The 22,553-nt window shown below is 36.1% G+C and overlaps 3 protein-coding genes across 4 annotated transcripts; all 3 read right to left on the bottom strand.

Annotated features, from left to right (window-relative positions):
• Positions 1-6: 6 nt before the first annotated feature.
• Positions 7-2,292, bottom strand: LOC110427127 (Sec14p-like phosphatidylinositol transfer family protein). The gene is made up of 4 exons (XM_021442548.2): positions 989-2,292; positions 736-860; positions 503-647; positions 7-394 (listed from the first exon to the last, which is right to left on the bottom strand). Exons 1-4 carry the CDS (start codon positions 1,982-1,984, stop codon positions 128-130), a joined length of 1,533 nt encoding a protein of 510 aa, XP_021298223.1. The 5' UTR covers positions 1,985-2,292; the 3' UTR covers positions 7-127.
• Positions 2,293-3,017: 725 nt separating this feature from the next.
• Positions 3,018-16,984, bottom strand: LOC110427125 (toprim domain-containing protein). Of its 2 annotated transcripts, none has more exons than XM_021442546.1 (21): positions 16,485-16,984; positions 15,563-15,696; positions 14,796-14,851; positions 14,641-14,698; positions 14,438-14,548; positions 12,999-13,082; positions 12,066-12,146; positions 11,781-11,846; positions 11,581-11,697; positions 9,520-9,567; positions 9,345-9,430; positions 9,109-9,169; positions 7,737-7,919; positions 7,500-7,631; positions 6,811-6,872; positions 5,911-5,994; positions 5,475-5,606; positions 4,838-4,934; positions 4,613-4,747; positions 4,498-4,540; positions 3,018-3,590 (listed from the first exon to the last, which is right to left on the bottom strand). In XM_021442546.1, exons 1-21 carry the CDS (start codon positions 16,756-16,758, stop codon positions 3,586-3,588), a joined length of 2,049 nt encoding a protein of 682 aa, XP_021298221.1. In that variant the 5' UTR covers positions 16,759-16,984; the 3' UTR covers positions 3,018-3,585. The 2 variants fall into 2 exon arrangements, with proteins under 2 accessions (XP_021298221.1, XP_021298220.1); XM_021442545.2 differs by having other exon boundaries at positions 3,020-3,590; positions 4,473-4,540; positions 16,485-16,983.
• Positions 16,985-17,410: 426 nt separating this feature from the next.
• LOC110427308 (nucleic acid binding protein) lies at positions 17,411-22,417 on the bottom strand. The gene is made up of 9 exons (XM_089785432.1): positions 22,376-22,417; positions 21,660-21,740; positions 20,815-20,895; positions 19,496-19,561; positions 19,193-19,309; positions 18,435-18,482; positions 18,214-18,299; positions 17,871-17,931; positions 17,411-17,791 (listed from the first exon to the last, which is right to left on the bottom strand). The coding sequence occupies exons 2-9, from the start codon at positions 21,678-21,680 to the stop codon at positions 17,714-17,716; spliced, it is 558 nt and encodes a 185-aa protein (XP_089641558.1). The 5' UTR covers positions 21,681-21,740; positions 22,376-22,417; the 3' UTR covers positions 17,411-17,713.
• Between the last annotated feature and the right edge of the window lie 136 nt (positions 22,418-22,553).

Genomic DNA, 22,553 nt, shown 5'->3' with positions numbered 1-22,553 from the left:
TGCATAAAGAATGAAGCTTTAGTAGTCTCTCACTATCTGAAAAGAATATAATAAGAAATAATCTCTCCAAGTTTCTCTCACAAACCAAGAGAATGGAAAGGAAGCAAAATGCAAATGAGATTTGTCTTCAAAAGGGTGAGCTCTTTTTGGTCTTGTAGCGGTAAAGAACTCTCTTCTTCTTGCTGGAAGTGTTCTCAATAGTGAGGACCAGCTTCCCTGGTTCATTGTTCCTGAAGGTGTTGCCGATGGGGCCTTCCTGCGACTGTGACACTGATATCTTCTTGCTCTTCTGGACGATGATAGTGTAAGATCCCTCGTCTGATGGTACAAACTCAGCCTTGTAATTTACTTCCCAACCCAAAACTATCAGCTCCCAAATTGATGTGCTTCCAACCTGTAAGAATCAATCATTTACGCATTAAGGAAACGGTTCTCAACCAAACCAACCAAGGGAGCCTGAAAATAGAATTAATGAAGATCTTGAGCTGGATTCTATTTATACCTCATCAGCAGGTATCTCAATGGTCTTGGTTGATCCAGCCTTGACAATGATTTCTGTAACAGTGGCATCTTGGCCACAGAACTCAAACTCATTTTCCTTCTTGAACCCACCATACTGTACGGGGACATCCTCGGCAGGAATGTACCTTTAAAGGATCAAGATAAAACAATTTATCAGTTTCTGCTGAACTTCGGAATTTGGATAGGGGTGAAAGATATGAAAATGCTGCTTACTTGAGAAGGGTTTCGGTGACCTTGGCCGGGCGAGCCACCACAAACTTGCTCTTAGTCCTTTGTGTTAAGAAAGGAGATAGCAGGGCATTGAGGGCATAGTACCAGAATGGAACATTTATAAATATCTGTAACAAGAGTTACCCGGTTACCAGAAAGAGCAGACGCCATGCATCAAAACTCAGACCGCCATAAAAGAATTCTAGTTAAATATCTCAATCTAATATGTAAATTTGACAAATTAAAAAGAACTTACATTCCTTGCCACAAACTCAGGATAATTGTCCTGTAAGGCTCCAACAGCTTGCTTCATGGAAACCCTTAGCTCTTTCCTTGAGGGCCCTGGCGAATTCTTGAGATCATTGATTTGAAGCAAACAAGTGACACCACCAGGCCTCAAATCAAGCTTCTGAATGCCCTTCTCCATCAGCTGAAACCTCCATCTCAAGAACTGCCCGCGCTTCTCTTCTGTCCCAAATGTCTTCTTATAAAGCTCCTCATTCTCGAACGCTCCATAGATGTTGTAACAAACGGGATGGCCCTCTTTATCAATGCCATTCATGTAAGCGGCGGAGCCTAGACCAGCCCCAAAGTCCTCGTCCAAGATTGAATCGATGTTGCCACCCTTCCGCCATTGCAGGGTATTTTTAAGCATCTCGAAGGCATCATTGACCTTGAACTCTCTAGCTCTCAAGAACTTCAACAAGACTACATCAGTAGCCTCTCCGCCTTTGCAAGGTAAAAGAGGGACTCCCCAAATGGAAACATCCTTTTTGATTTCTATGCCTTGTTCGTCAGATTTCTTCTCTTCACATTCTTGGGCTGTTTTCTCCTCCTCACCTCCTTCTGGTTTTGCTTCCTCTTCTCCCACCGGGCTTTCGCCTTCTTCTCCTCCTTTTGCCTCCTCTTCTTTCTCTTTCTCCTCTGCTACTTCTTTTTCCTTCTCTTCCTTCTCATCACTGGGCTTCTCATCCTTTTCTGGCTCTTGTTTCCTTAACAAGCTATTTCCAAGAATGGCTTCTTCGAGCTTCGATTTCAGTTCACTCAAAGCCTTCTTCTCAAACTCTTTGAGATCAGACAGGAAATTGCTCTCCTCCCTATAGGAAGAGCTCTTCTCAACTGTCTTGGGCTTGGAATCATCTATTTCACTGTCAACAACTTTCCCATTATCTTGTGCAACCTTCTTGGGCTCTTCTTCAGTGACAAAAACCTGACCCGCCTGGGTTTCATCAACTTTAACCTCAACAACCATGACTTGCTATGTATAAATAACCAAGCTGCTGAAACAAACCTGAAGAGGAAAACGTAAAAGGTAACTTAAAAGAAAAGAGAAAGCAAAACCCACACCTTTAAATTTGGATTTAGCTTCAAATTCTTTTCTTTTTTCTCTTCTCGTGCTGCTGCAATGGATGGCTGCTTGCTTGCTGTATTAGTTGTTTTGAAGAGAAAGAAAAGTGGGGGAGCTGCAACGGTTATACGTTTTTGAAAGAAACATTCAGACAATCAGAAAAATGGGGACCCAGCAACGGTAACTTGTCTGGATCCACCGCAGAGGAGAGCCGTTGGGAATTCTTTCCCCAAGGGTTTTGCTAAGCTGGAGGCCAGCATTATTTCCGCTTTCTAGAATCCTTTTGGGCCCCAACCCATTGATTTTGTGTTAAGAAAAGCTCGGCAGGAAATGGGGTAACCCAAATTTTACAGACTGAATTGATCAATTTAATCGTGTCGTGTTTATTTTTAAATTAATTTAATAATCTAATTAATCAAACCCTTGTTTTAATTTGATTTTAATCGACAATTGCTCACCCCCAAGTCAAAAAGTTTGTGTTACAAACAAGAAGTTACTTTTCCATGTGCAGGTGCAGTCAAGGAGGATTTAAACTTAAGAGCCAGCTGGTATTGGTAAAGCTGGCATCCTAGATTAAAAAACAAGAAGGGTGTTTTTCTGTTGTTTTTGCTAATGGGAAAGCATGTTGTGCATGTAGGCTGGCCTTAACTCATTTATGTTTTCAGGCACCATTTGCATTGCTGCAGTTATGGAGTTGGAACAGCTCTTGTAGGTCCCATGAGTTCTGTCCGCAGCGCAGCCCAAGATTTTCCTAGTATAAACTGACAGCTATCCTGGAATATCCTGCCATTTGGCATGCCATCACTGGCTTGTAGAGGGCTTCCAGCTCAGTTTCTTTAGGCAATCATTGGGTAGTAGTTGGCTCTCTGGTCCCTGTAGTTGACGAAGCATAGTAGCAGTTGCATTGCATTCTCATGTGGTCGATTCTGATTTTGGAGAACAGAAATCTGAATTGAATTCTGATTTAATAAAACTGCCACAACAGAATCTTCTCTAAAACAGTGTGATGTATCAAAAATTTAATGGACAAACAAATGCAACTAGTGGACACAGGCAGATACTTGGGATGAAGAGAAGAAACATGAGGGATCATCTCATATCATGCTGCTGCCTGACCTCTGCTATTAACTAAGGTGCATTTAAAATAGAAGAAACAGAGGAGGCTACAAAATAATCTGATGTTACAAAGATATGTTTACAGCAAATAGATCAGCAAGAGAAATTTCTAAAATGGTACAAAAATTCAACACGGATCTCAACAATTATGACCGCGTGAACTCTTGTATGCTTGATTGCTGTTTAGCACCGTTGCAACATCATAAGCCTTAGCTCTGTGGTCGCAACCCACAGCAACATTTCCAATGGACCAACCTCATTGAGAAATAAGATTCCTGATGCCCCTAAGTCATCATAATCCACACTATACAAAATTGTAGCCACCACTTACACAAGCATGATGACCTATTGCTTCTTTTGTGGTTCATCAATGTCCATATATACACCCGTCACCCTGCCAAGGTTAATTAATAGAAACCAATATGAACAATAACTACAGTTACACACAATAAGAGGTGCAAAATCTGACAGGTTATAGCCCACAGTGTTCCAAGTAGCTAGTTTTGATATATTCTGATTTAATGTTATTTTCAGCAACCAGGAAGGTATGTGTGATAAACAAAATTTTGTGCCTAAAAGGTAAATAACTAGCCCTGAAAAGTTAGCCAGAGAGGGGAGAAGTGCATATATGACAATTCAATAATGCATTTTATCAACAATGCATAAGGCCTCCATTCTCATTTTCACTGGTTATGCATATTATGACATAAAGTCCTTCCAGCCAATCACTAATATGTTCTCAAACTCACAAATACGTTAGAGATGCTGGTTCCAGATCGACCTTGAGTATGGTAGTGGTAGAACATCACTTCAGAAAAGTTAGAGGTTGGTAAGTAGTTAGTTGAACCGGAAACTCCCCAGTCCAACAGTGAAGTACCTATTATTTCCTGTTCAAGTTCTGCATCATTTTACTTGCTTCATCAGGACACAGTGATGGTCTGACTGCTCCAACAGCATTGTCTAACCTACTTTTAACCCTTTTCTGTTTATAATCGAGTTAGGTTTACTTCTCTGACTTCCCCAAACAAATCCAACAATGAACTACCTGTTATTTCAAGCACTGAATTGTAATAATTGCTTCATCAGGTCTTGGTAATCATCTGAGCGCCCAACCTAATGTTAATTCTTTTGTGTCTCTAATCAAGTCAGGTTTATCCATCTAACAAACCCAAACCCCTTCCCCCTCCCCCAAAAACCCACACACACACAAACCATAGAACTAAAACTATTAAGGGGAAAAATACCAAAGGAAAAATTACAGAGTAAAATCATGTACCTATCATAAGACAAGAATGCATCACCTATAGTTCCTACAACCTTGTTTCGTACTTTCCGTACACAAACCTGCAAAAGCATATTTCAATAAGAAAAACTAGAAGATTGCTTGCAAAGAGACAACCTTGTGACAATACTCACTTGTACTTGATCAACAGGCCCAGCCTCAGGATCCCGATTCCGATGAATAACAATCCCATTGTCACATTTGTTTATAAAGTGTGCACTTCCACTGATGTCATAGAGATTCGGAGGAGCCCCAATCCAATGGTGCAACTTACAGACAAATATTAAATTAGGAAAAGGAGCTACATTAAATAGAAAAAGGAGATATCAAGCAACAAAAGATAAATCGCTGTGACCAACCTGTCTTGGATGTGCAACAAACCAGACATGACAAGAGTGATGCTGAGCAAATCGTTTGATCTTCGTAAGCATCTGGCTGACATACTCTGTTTCAGTCCTGTTATGTTGAAATTATGTCAATAAATGTAAAGATACAATTTTAGCTAGAGCATTGCAAAATGAAGATTATGATGGTGACATCTTAAAAAGAAAAGTTCTTAACAACGTTACCTCATTTATTTGGATAGAAGGTAAGAAACAAATTAGAGCATCATATGGGAGCTATCTAATATAATGTTACTTATAAAATTACACTAGCATTACAAATATAAGTAGGGAATGATTTACAGCTCAAAAGACAATTGCAAATGGAAAGGTTAAAAAGTCAAAAAGAATTAAGACAACTTTTTGAATACTTCTATCAAAGATTAAAAAAAAAAAAAATAGGTTGCTCTGAATTTAAAGAAATGGTTGTCCCAGAACTTACCAACTATCAAGCTGAACAAAAAATTTCAACATATACATTTATTTCATGGAAAATCCAGCATCCAATGCACAGAAAAGGTGTCACACTATACTATTGTGGAAAATGGAAGGAGGCTGCCTATACAAAAGGAAAAAAATGAGGCAAAGGTAGCATGGTATAAAAAGGACTCACTGACTAACTGGGCGCTGATGATCGAGTTCATTGTAAGGATCAATTAAAAGCCCCCGTACCCCATGCCTGAGTACCGCTGCCTTTGCAAGATCAAGAACCCACTTTATACTTGGAAGAGAATCATTCTCACACCTGTTTCCGAACCCACGAGATAGGTAGTATTAAAAGTAGCAGCACAACAATCAGAACAGACAAGGCCTCAGTTTTAGAAGCATCCAATCCTAAACGGAGAAGTAAATTCAACCCCACCTTTTCTCTCTCTAAAAAAATCTAGAAAATAAAGATATTTCAGAGGCATATAACCAACAATTTGAAAAAAAAAAAATGAAAAACTAAAAGTCTCAATCAGCATGAGTACCTAATAATATCAACAAACATTTGTCCAAAACTTGTACTCAGAGGACACTGACCATGTAATTTAGAGTGTTCAACTTACCTTACGAGATAAAATGTGTCACTCAACCATTTCTTCCCTTTCTCTAATTCCTCTACACTCATTCTTTCAACAGAGCTTCCATAGCTGTAGTCAGCAAGAGTAGCAAATGAACCAACTGTTGGTCATAAAATCAAAACGAGGTAGCTCAAAGAAACTCCAGGCAAACAGATAAGAATATGCATTATTTCCAGGTATTACGCAATTTACTCAACTTTTCATGGAGGATGATATGCTAGTTGAGGGATTAAATTTTCTAGGACTTCATATTATTTTTTCTGTGTATGATTGTAATTTACAAATATTTTGGCTATGTTGTAATATTTAGTATTTTAGTTATTCTTCAAGTATTATAGTCTTAGGGATATATTTGGCATTTTGTGTTTTATTAGGGTTTAGAATTCAGTTATAAATACCTATTTTATTTTAATTTCAAGTAGGCTTGGATTTAATGAATAATTGAGTTATTGATTTTTCAGATATTTGAATTTTAGAGAACTTTGATTGAGATTTCAGATTATATCTTGAGTGAATTGGTTTTACAATACTTGTTCTACATCATCATCACTTTGGCTATAACTAATTAAGCAATCATTATAGTCTTATTTTGATAAATACAATAAGTTAAAATATTATGGCTATAACATTGTTCAAAATCCAGGATATTTTCTAATTGATCATTTCATTCCATAAACATTTGAGTTCCAAATTCTTTATCTTTTTCTTACATGTCCTGTTGCTAGCCAATTATAAGGTCGAAGTGAACCAAAAATTATAAGCATCCTCTTACAACTTACAAGCAGTTACAAATTAAGTTTGGAAATAATTTCCAGGTATAAAAAAATTTCTAGATCTAACAATGCTAGAAGAGCAATAATGGAAAATCATACCAACTAAACTCACCTTGAGTCAAAGAACGGTTTCCTTATGTATTTCTCTAAAAGTTTCCTTGCATGATCCCGAACCTTAGATCAACAAAATGGGGAAACATGGAGATGAACGCAAGTAAAAAGGGCTTGCCATGCAATAGCATAAGTAACAATAACGACAATAGTATCATAATGATTGCCTATTATGTCTGGCCAGAAGGAAATGCTCTCACAGGAAGAATTCACAATTTTGTATAAAATCATTCATGATAAAAATGAATCTTTTCTAGAAAGTATCTTGCATGCCTTCGATTGACTTGGTTGCTGGATTTTCCACTAAGTCAAAGACTCTCATTCTAGAATAATTGCAAGAAGAAAGAGCAGAAATAGAGGTGAACTTTAAATATGTAAATTGATGTATAAAAAGTTTTAATTGAAAAGAAAGATAATTTTTCAAAATACATCAAGAACAGTAAAGCCAAAAGAAAGCAGGAATGTAACTCATCTTTCACAAGGCTTGTTGATCTACTTACCCAACAATATAACACAAGATATATCAAGAATTTTAAAACCTAAATGATTCTCTTCCTTTGTCTCTAACTCATATATCTTCCCAAGTTAAAGAATGCAATTCATTTATAACAGTTGCGCATATATGCTGGCAAACCAAGAATAGGAAGATCATAATTGTGAAATTTGGATGCAGGAAAACTGATGGCTGACCTTGTTCTCCATGGAGCAAAGAGCGAATTTCCAACCAACACTTTCATTAAGATTACATAAGAGAGCATCAATCCATTCACTCTTTCCAGAGTTGGGAACACCAGTTACCACAGTCAGCTCACCTGGCACAACCTGATTTAGAGAGAAAGGGAGAAAAAAGATCCTGAGAAGGATAACATATTATCTCTACCACTAGTCACCTAACCTAGAGAAAGGAAAAGAATACATCAAGCTTACATTATATAGCCCGTCCAGTGCCCTCCAACCAGTTGAGACACCAAATTCATATCCAAGAGTCCGATGATAATATCTGTCAATTTCATCAAAGAAATCTCTAAAGTTGAATAATCCACGTATGGGATATAATTCCGCAGTCTCAATTACATCCTTTAGAACACTGGGTCCCAAATACATAAGCACCTGTGGTTATAATTAAGAGTTAATTGTGAGAATAGTTGATCTTTGAGCAAAAATGACTGGCACAAAAAACTTTAAAAGGGTCTTACAAGAGATATTTTTGTCAAGGGGTCTTACAAAACAAATCTTTGTCAAGGGCAGCCATAAGAGAATTATTATCAGTAAGAACACGATGAAAAAATGCAGAAAACTTGTCATATCAGGAGACAGCTAAAAAGGATGGGTTTGAAAACATCAACTAAAAAGCAGAAAACAACTCCACAACACAAGACTCGTCTTGCGCAACTATTTGTCATTTATCCACTTGATCAACACTTTATAACAGGAACAACAGATGTAGCATGAGGGATCACGCTGGCAGCAGCCTCAAAGGTGTTTAGGGGGCATGCTAAGGCAGGTTCAAATGCTCAAACCTTAATTAGGTACATGTCACTGATAAGAAGCTTAGATGAGAGCTTGAATAGGCTATTAGTTACTCTTGCGTCTCAGATTTATATTTATTTAACTTAAATTAATAGGTACTTATTTTATTTTTTCTGTTTATTGAGTTTTAAGTGTCCTTTCCTAATTTTCGGGTTTGCTGGAAATTTCAAATCTTGCATCAAGAAAGTTTGGGTTTTCATGACCCTACTTGGTTTTCGTTAGTTAAGTTAACTAGTTTTCTACTTGAAGTCTAAGTATGTGTTAAGGTCCTAACCAGAATAGGAGTCTATTTCTTTTACAATTAAGGATGCCAGGAGTCTAACAAGAGAATTCCCAGCATTATTGCTTTGTGATTGTATGATGCAATCAACCATAATGTGTTTCTAGGGAACCTAGGTGTGAAACTAAGGTATTTCTTTCTTCTCCTTCCTGTAAACAATTTTTTTCTGTTTTCCTAACAAATTTAGATCATCAAAATTGCCAAAAATCCCAGCCCCTTGCTAGTAATTTATGAGAACATCAGGGTAAAATTTGCAGATGCTACACTATGCAAATAAGCGGTTTCTAGTAAACTCTTCACATCAACAAATTGAAGATGCTAGAAGATGCAAATGAGGTCTACTACAAGCACATCCTTCAATGTCAACTATTCTTCAGTTTGTTATCAAGCTGACGTCAAATTGTAAGGAACAAAACTTTGATTTTAAAATTGTTGAGAATCAAGATTCACATCATTACAGGCATAGAGAAAAAGATAAAGCTGTATGACCTCATTTGCATCTTTAAAATGATCCACATCGTTTTTCTTAGGCCATTTAACTCTCCAGCATCTGATCCAAAGAAAGTAAACAGTTACTCTTCAACACACTTACAGATTGCTTTCATTAAAAATGTAACATAACAGCAATAATAGAGGAAAAAGGAAAAGAAAACAAGAAAACTTTTGAAAGTGCTTCAGGATTGAAAACATGACAGATAATAACATCACAGCAAAATCATATAGACCTTTCTCTTCCAAGGCGACGTGCAAGCTCTTCAGCTAAGGCTTGACCAGGCGGATCCCCATCAGTGGCAAGTATAATGCGTGATGCCTATCAAAATTTGTATAATTAAAAACTAGAGCCTTGTGTATTTCAAGAAGACACATTCTAATCAAAGACAGAAATAAATCCCTGCAAACCTTCTTTAGGTACTCTTTGCAGTCCCACAGATATTGATACTTTGTGTCCTGGCTTTATAGAAAACATGTGAAAGAAACATTAGAACAACATTTATACACGCGATGAAAGGGATAATGAAATGAGTGCAACCATTTTCCTCTTCCATTTTTCTCTACTTGAATGAAGGTACACTCACTTAGGACAAGAGGGGAAGTGATGGAAGAAAAACCAAGGCCAGATCATGCATAGCATTATTATTATTGCAAATTTACAAAATATTGTGCAAATCACTAAAGAAAACCTGTTCAAACAGTAATTTTCTAAAATGACAAGAGCACATCCTGATTTACTGTTCTACTTCAGACTCAGTAACCATCTCATATATTCTGTAGTGATCATCAACCTAGAGTATGACAAATAAAATGCAGAAAACCTTGACGGCTATGTCACAACTAGTTTCATCATAAAGCCAAATATATTACATGTTGAATGAAGTTTAACAAATTTTCTTGCAAGGCTTTAAGGCAGGAGGAATAGCAGAGGAGTTATCACATAGAGACGACAACTAGTACAGCATATTGCAGCTCACTTCAGCTGGTCGAATGCCATCCAATCTCACAACTTTTGATAAATGTTGAAGTTTCTAGTATAAGTGATACAAAAAGGCTAGGAGAGCTCATTCCAACCCCCAACTCCAATCCGCAAATCAAGTAAAGATCCAGGGTTCATACACAATCCCCATTGATTCAGCACAGGTTATGTCCATTTCTAGGTTTGTACTTCTCTAAGTTGTTATATGGCTGGTTCGTTCCATTTATTTTCTCTTTCATATGAGTCAAGTACATTTCTTTAATTTCTTATGTTGGTCTAATGACATGATTGTCTTAAAGATGGACTGAGGGTGAATACGACAGTCAAAGTTCAGTTGCTTGAGGAGAGTTGAACAATTTTATACATTTGATCATGCACAGCTCCAGGTCACAGTTGATGGTTGAGAGAAAAAGACAGACACAGCAACCAACTATCAAACCAATAGAAAGGAAAGTTAAAGCGAAAAGGTCTTGGTTTTAAGCCTTGGTGGTCTCATTTAATCAGTGCACCCACGTCACAAAAAGAGCATCAGTAAAGGAGATAAAGTCCTCCCCACCTATTGAAGCTGAGCAAAGAGGGTTCCCGCTAATAGATACCCGCTTGCTTACTGGCAATCTATCCTAGAATATGTCTGTTAAACAAAGCCCCCGCATCATAGGTTGGTACAGGGGCACATTCCATTATGGCCCATTCGCTGGCAACTACTAGCTGACTCTTACATCCGACTCCTTAACTGGGTCAAGCTGCTTCCCGCTTTACTCTCCTACCTGGTAGAGCTAGCCGAGTCCCCTTCCTCTAAGGTGTGAAACATTTTCTTATAGGTGTGATTGATTCTCTTTCTCTAATCCCCAAACATCTAACCTCTATGCATTCTGCTGGACCCTAAGAACATTCATCACTAACTGCTTTGCTGTTTAAGAACACCCATGCTGCTATGAATTGAAATTCTAAGTGCCACCACCTTCCAACTGCTCGAGAGCGGAAGTGGTTGATTCAACTAACCACCTTATCAGAGAGCACTAACTAAAGCGCCAACTTCCTTAGCGCTAAACTAAGCAAATACAGTTCTAAGAATAACAAATTGACTACTTGCCTAATAAACTACCCCATCCATAAGCAGATCATAAACAACCAATCCATAAAACATTATTCTCTCAATTACTATTAAATTTTTAGAGATACATGCAGGCAAAGCAGGCACGTTCAAGTAATCTCATGTGCCAAAAAGCAAAGGACACTGATTAAGAAATATCTAATACCTAAACTAATTTGCCACCACCTACATTTCTCACAGGAAAACTGCTCATACGATGTGCATGTATGAGGGGAGATAGAGACAAATAGATCTTCACTGGGGTGAATCCTCCCCGTTTCATAGTTGAAACATTGAAATTGAATATCCACATAGTATTTGATGGCTGACCATTCGACTATAGTGCTATTCAAAAGCTAAAATAACATGTAGTATTAAATTTTGATTTGACTAAAACCTGCTCTTCTGCTGGAACCTCCTTCAAGGAAACTGATGGTGGAGCACCATCAGGGACACTGACACAATTACGGAAGCCAGCTTCCTCCATTGCAAGCTTGTCCATTTCACCTTCAACCTATCATAACAAGCTGAAACAATAAGTATCAAGTAAACGTAGAACTGGAATAAAATCTTCCACAGAGAGCGAAAAAGAAATACAATGATGATATCGCTTGCATCCTCTATATCATCAAGCCCATAAAATATCTTTTCAGTATCCTTTTCCTGCAATTTGGAAGAGCACAAGTAAGATCTGACTCAATTATTATTAAATTTTTACTTCTAAAATAGAGAGCAGAAAAAACATGCCATCCTCAACACATGAAATCTACAAGAGTATACCATTGGATGTTCAATGTAAATGTCTACAGGACAAATCAATTTAAACTCCAAGTCACCATACTATATTAACAATGTAAACAAGAAAAAACTTGTCAGAAGAACCTGCCAAAACCTCTTGGCTATGTCCCGATACTTGCAATTTACAAGGCTTCCTTTACGCCAATAAGTAAATGCAATAGCAATCTGTCAATGAAATTTCAGGAGTGATTAGGCAAATATAGGAATAGTGGCACATCTATCACATTAAGAAATTAAAATTGCAGCATTAACCTCTAAAAATTAAAACCTTAACTATATTCATAAATCCAAATCAGTTCTTTATAAGAAAATAAATACACCCTCCCAAAAGTGCCCCTTACCATAAATAAAAGATAATATATCATTATGAACAACAAATAAGGTTATATAAACCAGCCAACAGACAAAATACTTCAGTACACAGGTCTGATGCTGCCACAGAAGGAACTTTGCTTTATAATGTCAGTACTAAAAGTTTAGGATTTCAGTTTGTAATTCTGACTATTTTCATGTACAGGGGCAAAACCATAATTTCTGCAAATTATGCACCCTAGGATTAAGTTCATTAGCATTTAGATTATGCTATGAGCTTCTGGAAATTAAGCTTTTGGAGCCCAAGTTGGTTCCTTATTTACTAGTTAGTCTCCAATAATCGGTCCTAGTTCTAGGATGTATAAGAATCTAAAATCATGATAAATACCTATGTGCTCTAGATATTGCCGCCTTTTGATTAACAAATTATAAATTATTTGGTTTATTAAAAAACAGATGGTCCAGCAGCAGTGTGTACTACTCTCTCTTCTGCTGCAGTAGTCACAAGTAACTGTTCACAGCACAGAAAACTCTAATTTTAAACTAGTCTCTTCTCTTCTTAGCAACCTGAATCATATTCTCTTCTTATAGCTTTCAACCATAATGGTTATCCCATATTCACATTTGAATACACACCAGCCAAACCTGTGAAGTCACATATCAATACCCTAGTCCCATAATTTAGGAAAAAAGATTGAACATTACCTCTTCACCACTCTTTTTTTGCATAACAGCATTTCTCTTTAGTGTTTCTGCAGATATCATTCGCTCTGCGAAATAAGCAATGAGCTGAAACAAGGACAAAGAAAAAAAAAATATTAACTAAGGTTCATGTGGCATATGAATTAATTTTTACATGGATAATTGAGTCAAAAAATCAGAATCCACTAAATTGACACTTAAACCAAAAGGAAGAATACCGACAAAAACAATAGGAAGATTATCTTCCAATGCAAAAGGACAACATTAGCATTTTGAATTCACTCAACACATGTCAACATTTTGCATTTCATGATTGAATTTACCGTAGACCCTAATGGTAACTAAAATAAAAATGTTTTTAAAAAAAAAAGAAAAGAAAAAAGAATATCAAAAACACAAAACTTGAGCTAAATGGATTGGTCAGAAGCAAAAGTTCTTCAAAACAAGAGTCATAAAATCCTACTTTAACAATCTGAAAGATTTAAATATCAAAACAGATGTTTCAACTTCTAGGGTAAACAAGATGTTTCCAAATTGCAAAAAGTTACTTCATGAACATTAAAAACCCACTAAAGCTAAGTAGATATGAGATGGAAAGTCAGAGAAGAATTGGACAATGACAATGAAGATGATCGAAATTTCAGAACAAAAGTGCCTATGATGCCCAAGTGCAGACAATCATTTTAGAGGTATATTAAGCAAGAGATGTTACATCATAAAAGACATTTCTCACGCTCTCCACAAATTGAAAACTTCTCAAGATTTGAGCCTCGGAAAACCATTCAACCAGACAACAGAAACACTTATCATCTATTTCCTCATTCCAAGGATTTCCAGCTTGTCTGGAAAGGATGAATTTGACTACCAATTTAGTTCCTTTCAGCAGAAACCAAACTAGCCAACAAGAATAAAAAGTTAAGAAATACAATCCATACCAGACACTTTAATGGAAACATTGATCCACCACAAGGATTTCATAATGCAACAAGCTCCTCTTAAATAAATAACTCTTTCCTATCTCTTCTTGAAATGTCTTCAATTATCAGTTAGGATCTCCAAATGTTGCTAGAAGCGTAGTTGATATTGCAAGCAAAGTTGGTTAATGTATAATTTGTTGTAATTTGAAATGCTTTCTTCATGAAATGCTCAAAAGACATTCATGGATAGAAATGTAAAACAGATTAGAGTTATTTTAGGAACATCTAACTATTGGGATTTTTTTCTATTGATAAAGGAGTTATAAGAATAAAATCAACAACAGAAAAGCATTTGTTTATTCTGCACTAAAAAATAAACAGGCATACATGCTGAATGGAAAACCTACAAAGCCTACATCTTACATTTCAAAGCTGCATAGAAGATAAAGTACACAAGTTGTATGACATCTAAATTGAAATAAACTTCAGGAAACAAAATATAAGGAAAAGGAGAAATGCAGGAACCTGATTACAGAGTGGTTCTAATTGCAAACTCTCCACTGTAATTTCCCTTTTGACCTTAACTTTGTTAACTCGACTTAAATTTGCATAAGATGGCTTGCCGTCTGCAAAGGCCTAAAACAAAGGGCCACCAAGAGACTTATATCCAGTAACTTTCATATAGACATATAAAAATTGCTATATCAAACTCTGAGGATAAACATTACCTTTGTGATGCCTTTCCACCCACATTTAGCTCGAAAACACATCCACGAAGCAGAACGCCTTATAAATTCAGATGGACCCAAATCAACTGTGGTTAGTGACCCATCAACAATTAAAGAGAAATAGTTCAACAAGAAAGAAAGTAGATGCAGCCTACCCATCTTGGTTGATGAAAAGAGATAAGCTAATTTCCTCGGATTCACCACCGTTGCACTATCATACAAGAATATTAACTTAGAACAAGAATGCCGAAAAGAAAGAACGAAACAAACTTAGACATTTGAATGTTCTTCATGCAGGATTACATTTTGATTAGGCATATTACAAAGTTGGAGACGAGCTGTTGGATGTAAATTTGGAGAGAGAGAGAGAGAGAGAGAGAGGGGCATAATGAGTGGCCTATCTCTCAAGCACTTCTACTTTCATTAGCAACGACTTACAATAACCCAAGGTCCAAAAGAAAAACAAAAAAAAAACCCCTAAAATTCAGATGTGTGCATGATGGCAAAAGGAAAAAATTAAATAAAAATGACATCACTCTAAAGCAATTGATTTGAGCCTAGTCAGCAGAAAAGAAAGTTTGTGGAAATGCAAATCTTGTCCATAGTTTTTAATGTTTAGAGTAAGTTTTCTTTTTCTACTAATAGCTAACAAATATAGCTAGGACATACACTGTGTTGTCTGCATAACAGAATCAGCTGGAAATTGCAATTTAGTCAGCTAAAGCACTGGCATGAGAATTCCAAGCCTTCCATTGTCTGTTATCTCTGTCCTATATTATGGATTACAACTACCAAGTAATGACACTTGCTGGTAGCAAACTGCTTCTATTAGATTAAGAAAATTTAAGAAATCAAATTTCTGTGGAAAGGCAATAAAGCTAACAATATTGTTGCAAGAAAATGTTATGTTAAAGAAAATTACTGAGGGGCAAAGTAAGCGGTTTTCACGCCCAGGAACACATGCACTAATGTCGATGCCGAGCTGCTTTAATTTATGCTTCAAAATCTCCAAGATACGCATATTCAAGGGCTGGTCTTCCAAGTCCTTAGAATAAACTTACAGATAAACAAAAATGAATTCTGGTAAGCCTTCCAACATGTATATAGGCACCTATATAAGTTTCAGCATGCATAAACACATATATGCCTCTTCTCTTATTGGTTTTTCATTCAAATTGAACAACATGATAATCTAGCAACAAAAACTCCCACAGCCTTTCCCCTTTTTCAGAAAAAAAAAATACGGACAAGAATAATAGTTGCTCTTGGTCCTGGACTCTGTATTTCGTAGGAAGGGAAAGAGGAAGAAAATAAAGGTGAGTGAAAATTTTTTCCTCATTTGTTAAGATTAAAATGGGAAGAGAGAAAGCAGATGAGAGGACCTGCACCTTTCTGGTATATTGAAATTCAATCCTCTCATAACAAGAAAGAAAACATAAAGAAAGCATTCATTCAACTAAACTTAGCCAGTTTAGTAACTTTAGTTACAATTTAAATCTAAACTCTTTACTTTCCTCCCATTTTTCACCTCTTCTAAAACACATGAGGAGCCAAAAAAAAAAACATATTCCTTCAGTTCCCAGCTTTTCCCGTACCTCACTTTTCTCCCTTCCCTCTATTTTCCTTCCTACCTTCTTTCCTACTAAACAATGTCAATTAACATGTAGTAAGTCTATGCAAGCTTGTTCTTTTGTACTTGCCGGTGTTGCAGATAAAAATAAAATGTAGTAGTAGAATTCAAATAACAGCGCTAATCCTAAACCCTCTAAATAAAAAAGAGGAAAAAAAAAGCAGAGGTTGCCAGAGGAAAGCACATAAAATAATAGAATAAATAAGAAATACACCTGGAGCAGAGACATTGGCAGAAGGAATGGAAGAAAACCCATTAGTCCGAAGCGACAAAGAGTTTTTTTTGGAGACGGGTTTTGAAGAAAGATAAGGAACTAAGCGTTTGCAGGGTGTGGATAAGCGTTTAGGAGAAGGGGTCAAACGCAGCAGACTGAAAGAAGAGGAGATGGTTTTGGAGGCCATGAGACCAGCACTGTTGCAGGAAAACAAAGAGAGTTTGTGGAGACGGAGGCGTGGGTTATTACGGATATGGTAAGGAAAACGCAGCATGACTCTGTTTATCCTTTCTGCTTTGCTTCCTTCTCTTCCTCAGCATTCAACTGCCTCGGGTTCCATTCCCTTTTCTCTCTTTTGCAGCAAAAATAAGAGATGAGGAGAGGGTTTTATCACTACTTCGACTCCTTTCTCCTTACGAAAGATACCTAATGCCAATGCCAATGGGAGCAATGGGGACTCAGACTGTTTTGAGTTTCCAGAGGTAATGTGCAAAATTATAGAAACCACCCCCATAGTTTAAAGCCCAATAAGATTAGTCCTTAATCTTTATAATTTAAAAAGTTACACCTCCCAAACCACAAATTGTCCATTTCGATTCCTATACTTTACCATATATTATTGTATCAATCATAATTTTTTCTATTTAATTTATTTTTATATATCTTAATATCTGCTTATGAGAATATAGTTGCATTTAGTTAATAATGATAATTCTACTAATTAAATAAAATTAAAATTAAGTATATTAAAAATAATTATTTATAACTGCAGATTGCAGAATATATCCAAAGGCATTGCAAATTATCTACCAACATCATCTTCTGTCTTCCATTCAAAGAAAAATTCAAGTAATCATAAGAAAAATCTTCTTATAGCAACAAATTCATCTATTAGTAAAAGTGTAAAACTTTTCTCAATCTAAAAATTCCATCAACATTCAATCAATTAACTAAACAATTAAAATACACCATGATAATTGGCCTTTAAGCTATACACTGGCATGTCAAATTATTCCAAGTCAAGACATTCTCCAGTGGGGGCAATGGAAAAGAATGCCTACACAAGAACAACAAAAATCCCCACCACATGAAATATGTTCCTCATGTATGTTCTTCCTGACAAGGTTCCATATTTTACGGCTATTTTTTGCCACACCAAACTTTAAGGCTTTACCCTATGTAAAAAAATTAAAAAAAAAAAACTAAGTTTGAATCCCCCTTTAAATTGATCATTCCATGTATTCCTGATATGGTTTTGCATTTTCAATTACTTCCTTCAAAGCTTCTGGTCCCAAGCACTCGAGAACCTAAATGCAGAAGCCAATCGTTATAATAAATCAACTACATTAAGTTAGAAAAGAAAAAGAGTACAAAAAGTGATCAAACCTCATTTGCATCTTTGAAACAAGAAAAGTCATCTTTCTTTGGCCAATGCACTCGCCAACATCTGATAGCCAGAACTTATATATGTTAGAAGATAAATCTGAAATATTTAGGCATTGATTAAACATCCAGGTAGTTAAATGTGAAACCATACCATCCTCACCAGACTCCAGGTATCATCACTATATGACACAGAACTCAGAGTAAATTACCATCAATATAGCAGTTATTTATGACTTCATGTTGTGCAGGCATTTTATACCATTTTCCTCAATCCCAGATTTTTTCTATCATCCTAAAAGGAGAATAGTAGTTTACATGAGATATCAATGATAAATGGTGTAACCTTTCTTTTCCAAGCCGACGTGCTAGCTCCTCAGCCAAGGCATTGCCAGGATCGTCAACATCAGTCGCCAGGATAATGCGAGATACCTAAGATGTTTGCAGGGAAAAGGATAAAATAGAGATGCAAAGAAATGTAAAAAAAGGCAAAAAGTTCACACAGCTAACCTTCGGCAAAACCAATTCTTAGCTATATTTGCAAAGTCTTGCACTAAATTTACTTACCTTATCCAAGTACTCTTCGCAGTTCCATAGATACTGATATGCAATGTCCTAACTTGAAAAGAATGAGTTCAAAGCAGCATCAGTAAATACTCGAAAAGACTTATTGGGTTTAAAAATCAGAACCAGAAGATTGCATATGCTATTTCAATTTCAGAGAGTTGAGCCTTGAGAGTAATAATGTAACATTTTGGGTTTTATTTATATATTTATTCTTTTATTGGATGGGGGGCTACTTTGTTGAATCCGACATTACAATTTGGGCAGATTAAAAAGGGAAAAGAAATCAAAATTCATACCATGCTGGGCATACAATAGTTGGTACCCATTAGGTTAACATGTATATGGAAATTTATAAATATTCACTTATGCATGGGGTTGCTTTGTTGAAACTGACATTCCAATTTGGAGACAAAAAGGAAAAGAAATCAAAATTAATACCATGCTAGGCAATACAATAGCAGTTTGATATTGAGTACATGTATACTGAAATCTATAAATATCTGGATATCAAGTTATGCATTTGCTTAATTTTTTCTTCTCTTTCAGATCCCAAGAGGTGCAAGCCTAACTCAAAAAATGTCTTGCCATAAACAGTTTGTCCAAAGCTTCAACAATAGACCTTTTGCATAAAATGATAGACCTTTTTCATATAACATTGACAAGAAAAGAAGACAATGCATTTGCACAGCAAAGGTAAATTGAGTCAATTAGAATGATACAAATATTAAAGGTCAAGATATTCCAGTCTCAATCCCTACCTTTTCCAATGTTGGCAATTCTTTGGCAGAAACCGTCTGGGGTGCACCACAAGGAACACTTACACAATTATAGACACCAGCTTCTTCCACCGCAAGCTTATCTATTTCACCTTCAACCTATCATAAACATAAAGGTACTAAGAACATACAACTCCCTCCACTTAAAGCTTACCTGTTCCACCTTCAGCCTATTGAAAACATTAATATATAACAGTAATAAAACAGACACTTGAGAGAGTGAGTATCTGCGCTAAATTATTAAAGGATTATCTTAAAACAGCCAGATATGAAGGGAGTAATTACAATAACGACTGTAGCAGCTTCCTTGATGTCATCAAGTCCATATAACCAATTTTTTGTACCCTTCTCCTGTAAATGAATAAGGAAATTAATACATATCCAAATTGGAAAAATAGACCTTATTGCACATGATAAGTATTTCCATTTAAACATAAAAAACAAAATAAAGAAAAGGTCCAGTTAGGTCATCTCTAGTTCACGAAATAGAATATGGTGAAATGAAGTACCTATTTCACAACACTAGAATATGGTAGGAAGAGGAATCTAACAAGAATTTTATGGTTTGGTCTGTAGAAATTAAATGGAGTAGGAATATTGTTAAGATATTTGGTTGGAACAATTTCTGAGGATATAACTGAACTTTTTAACAACATGCAAGGGGAAATTTCCCAATATAAATGTTTCCATTGTCAATGAGGCAGGAATAGTAATCCCTATCAGAAGGGGGAAGGCATAGCTATTCTGCGTTTGACCCAAATAGACATTTGACACAGAATAGCTATCCAGCACCCAAACTTGAACCAATGATGGGAATAGCTATTAATAGATCCAAAATAGAATAGCTATTCCTTTGAAACAAAAATGTTATAAATACACAAATGAAGAGCTGGAATTGCTCAAAGTTTACACAATTTCAATTGTCAGATCACCATATTGGTTTCTAAATCAATCCATGCACAGCATTTTATTTATAAAACCGTATGGTAGGGACCAAGGATGAATTAAAATAGCAAGATGCTTTAATTCCCTACTTTTCTTGGCGTATGGGGCAGGGGAAAGGGTTTAATTCAGTTGTTCTTCCCCATACCAAACTGAACCACAAGCCTGGCAATGGGTACAAACACATCCAAGATGTGATTCTGCCTCAGGACAGCTCATTAAATCACTAAAAACCACAAGAAATGTTGGCATACATGATCTTCCATGCAACTGAGTAATCTAATAGCACTAGGTTAATCTTTTATATCCTTGATCATTCTATCATTATGACTTCTTAAACTTTGTCCTCAATGGAATCCAGCACACCCTACTTGCAACACAGAGTTAATGGATTATTCATAGGGCAAACTAAGGTCTCCCCATGCGACTGTGATTTCAGAGGATATGACCTATACAGACCTTTTAGGTTGAATCTGGTTGTTTAGGGGTAACATTTCGGATTATTCATTATATATAGGCTTTGATTATAGAACAACAACTGGAAAACATTCAACTGTTTGTTGCATTCTAGGAATGTTAGCTGATAGCATTATTCCATTTTCTTCCATCCTCCAACAACATCATCATTTCATTTAAAACTCCAGGGTAAGGATAACACATACCTGCCAAAACTTTTTCTCCAAGGTTCGGTACTTGCACCCAACAATCACCCCATTCCTTCTGTAAGTGAAAGCAATGACAGCCTGTTCAAATTATTAGTAATAATTAGAAAAAAGAAAGTAAATGTTCTCAGTGACAAGGTGGTCCACATGGACTATTAAGATGGCCAAAAACTGTATTTGACAGAGAAACTGTATCTGATAAGGAAAATATTTCGATCAATATACCAGTGAAATATTTCATGACATCCAGATAGAAAATATAGGACAAATAATTGTCCTCAACATATCAAAAGATGACTCTGTCCTCTTTTGATGACAGAAATTGAAAATATGTTGCAAGGTTTTGCTCTGCTCTGAGGCTCTATTAAGGTCAAAGGGGACTGTTTTATTGTTCCAGAAAAGGAAATGATGAATGTCATGCTACCAATGAGAACAATCAAGAATCCAAATAATAGATCTAAATCAGATTAGCTTCTGCCACATACTATGGATGCCTTGGCTACCTCACCTTAGCAACAAGATTCTTTTTGGTTTTCATTTGAACAGAGAAAATAAATATTTAATGAAACGACTCATCCCAAACATCCAACTATAGCTACAATGAAACTTAATTGACAATCAACAATACCAATCTTAATAATCACAGATAAGACCTACAAATTGGCAATAGTTGCTTTAATGCATACAATTTGAGTGTCAATTCCAATCACTCTTTCGGTCCAGAAGTGCATAACTTTGAGTCAATTAAATAAGTTTCAAATTCTGAAAAAGGTTTTGACTTTGCATTGATTCATTATAAGGTAAGTAATAAAATATAAAATGCTGCAATTGATAGTTCAGGGGACCTGATCGCCAGATCTTTGCATGACAGCATTTCTCTGCAGAGTTGCCTTAGATATCCTTCGCTCAGCAAAATAAGCAATCAACTGAAAAAAGTAGAACAGTCATCATCAATTATCAATTCCAGTAACATGTCAGAAATTATCATTAGGAAAAAATAGGGGAGAGATATTATGTCAAGAATATCAAGACAACCCTTTAGCATAAGCTTTCATGGGCCTTATGCTTTCAAGGATATACACAAGTCCGACTATCAAAACATTAAGCTCATATTTAGTTTAAGAAATTGTCTTACATGTCTACCTTATCATTAATTAAATATAGATAACATCAACCAATTGTATCTAACTCAAGCAAGTGGTCCTTTGCTGGGCCAACAACCTGTAGGTGATATTCCAATTTTATTCTTTCAGCAGATATGGTACTACTGCTACCTGGACTACGAACTTGTGCAAGTAAGAGAGTGAAGTGAAAAAAAGTGGGGTTTTGCTAGATACAATCAAGAAAATAGAAACAAAAAGAAAGAAGAGTTGGGGCTGGGGATTTACTAAGATAATCAACAGGTGAAATTCAACTTAAGGTAATGTTGCCTTTAGAATTTCCAACGTAGTAGTAAACATAGTACATATCTTCTTAGAAATTTAAGGACAAAAAGATGTGTACTGGTTGATGTTTTGGAACTCAAGGATAAAAATTTGAAGTATTGGCTCAGAACATTTACTTTCTCAATTTTGTTACCAGGCAAGCGTCATACTCTCCAAGCTAACTTTCAAGTTCCAACCACTAGGGATGCCTATGTAGGATCTCCACCCAAACCAAACCCGCCAACCCCACTGTTCCTACTTGATGGAAAAGTTCGCTGCTTCTCATAAATATTTATTAGAAGGAAAAAAAAAAAC

The sequence above is a fragment of the Theobroma umbraticum genome, unplaced genomic scaffold (assembly GCF_002168275.2).
Source record: "Theobroma umbraticum cultivar Fairchild unplaced genomic scaffold, ASM216827v3 scaffold_228.0, whole genome shotgun sequence".
In the NCBI taxonomy this organism is placed as follows: domain Eukaryota; kingdom Viridiplantae; phylum Streptophyta; class Magnoliopsida; order Malvales; family Malvaceae; genus Theobroma; species Theobroma umbraticum.
The sequence above is the reverse complement of the archived record's forward strand: the minus strand, read 5'-3'. Positions and strand labels throughout refer to the sequence as shown.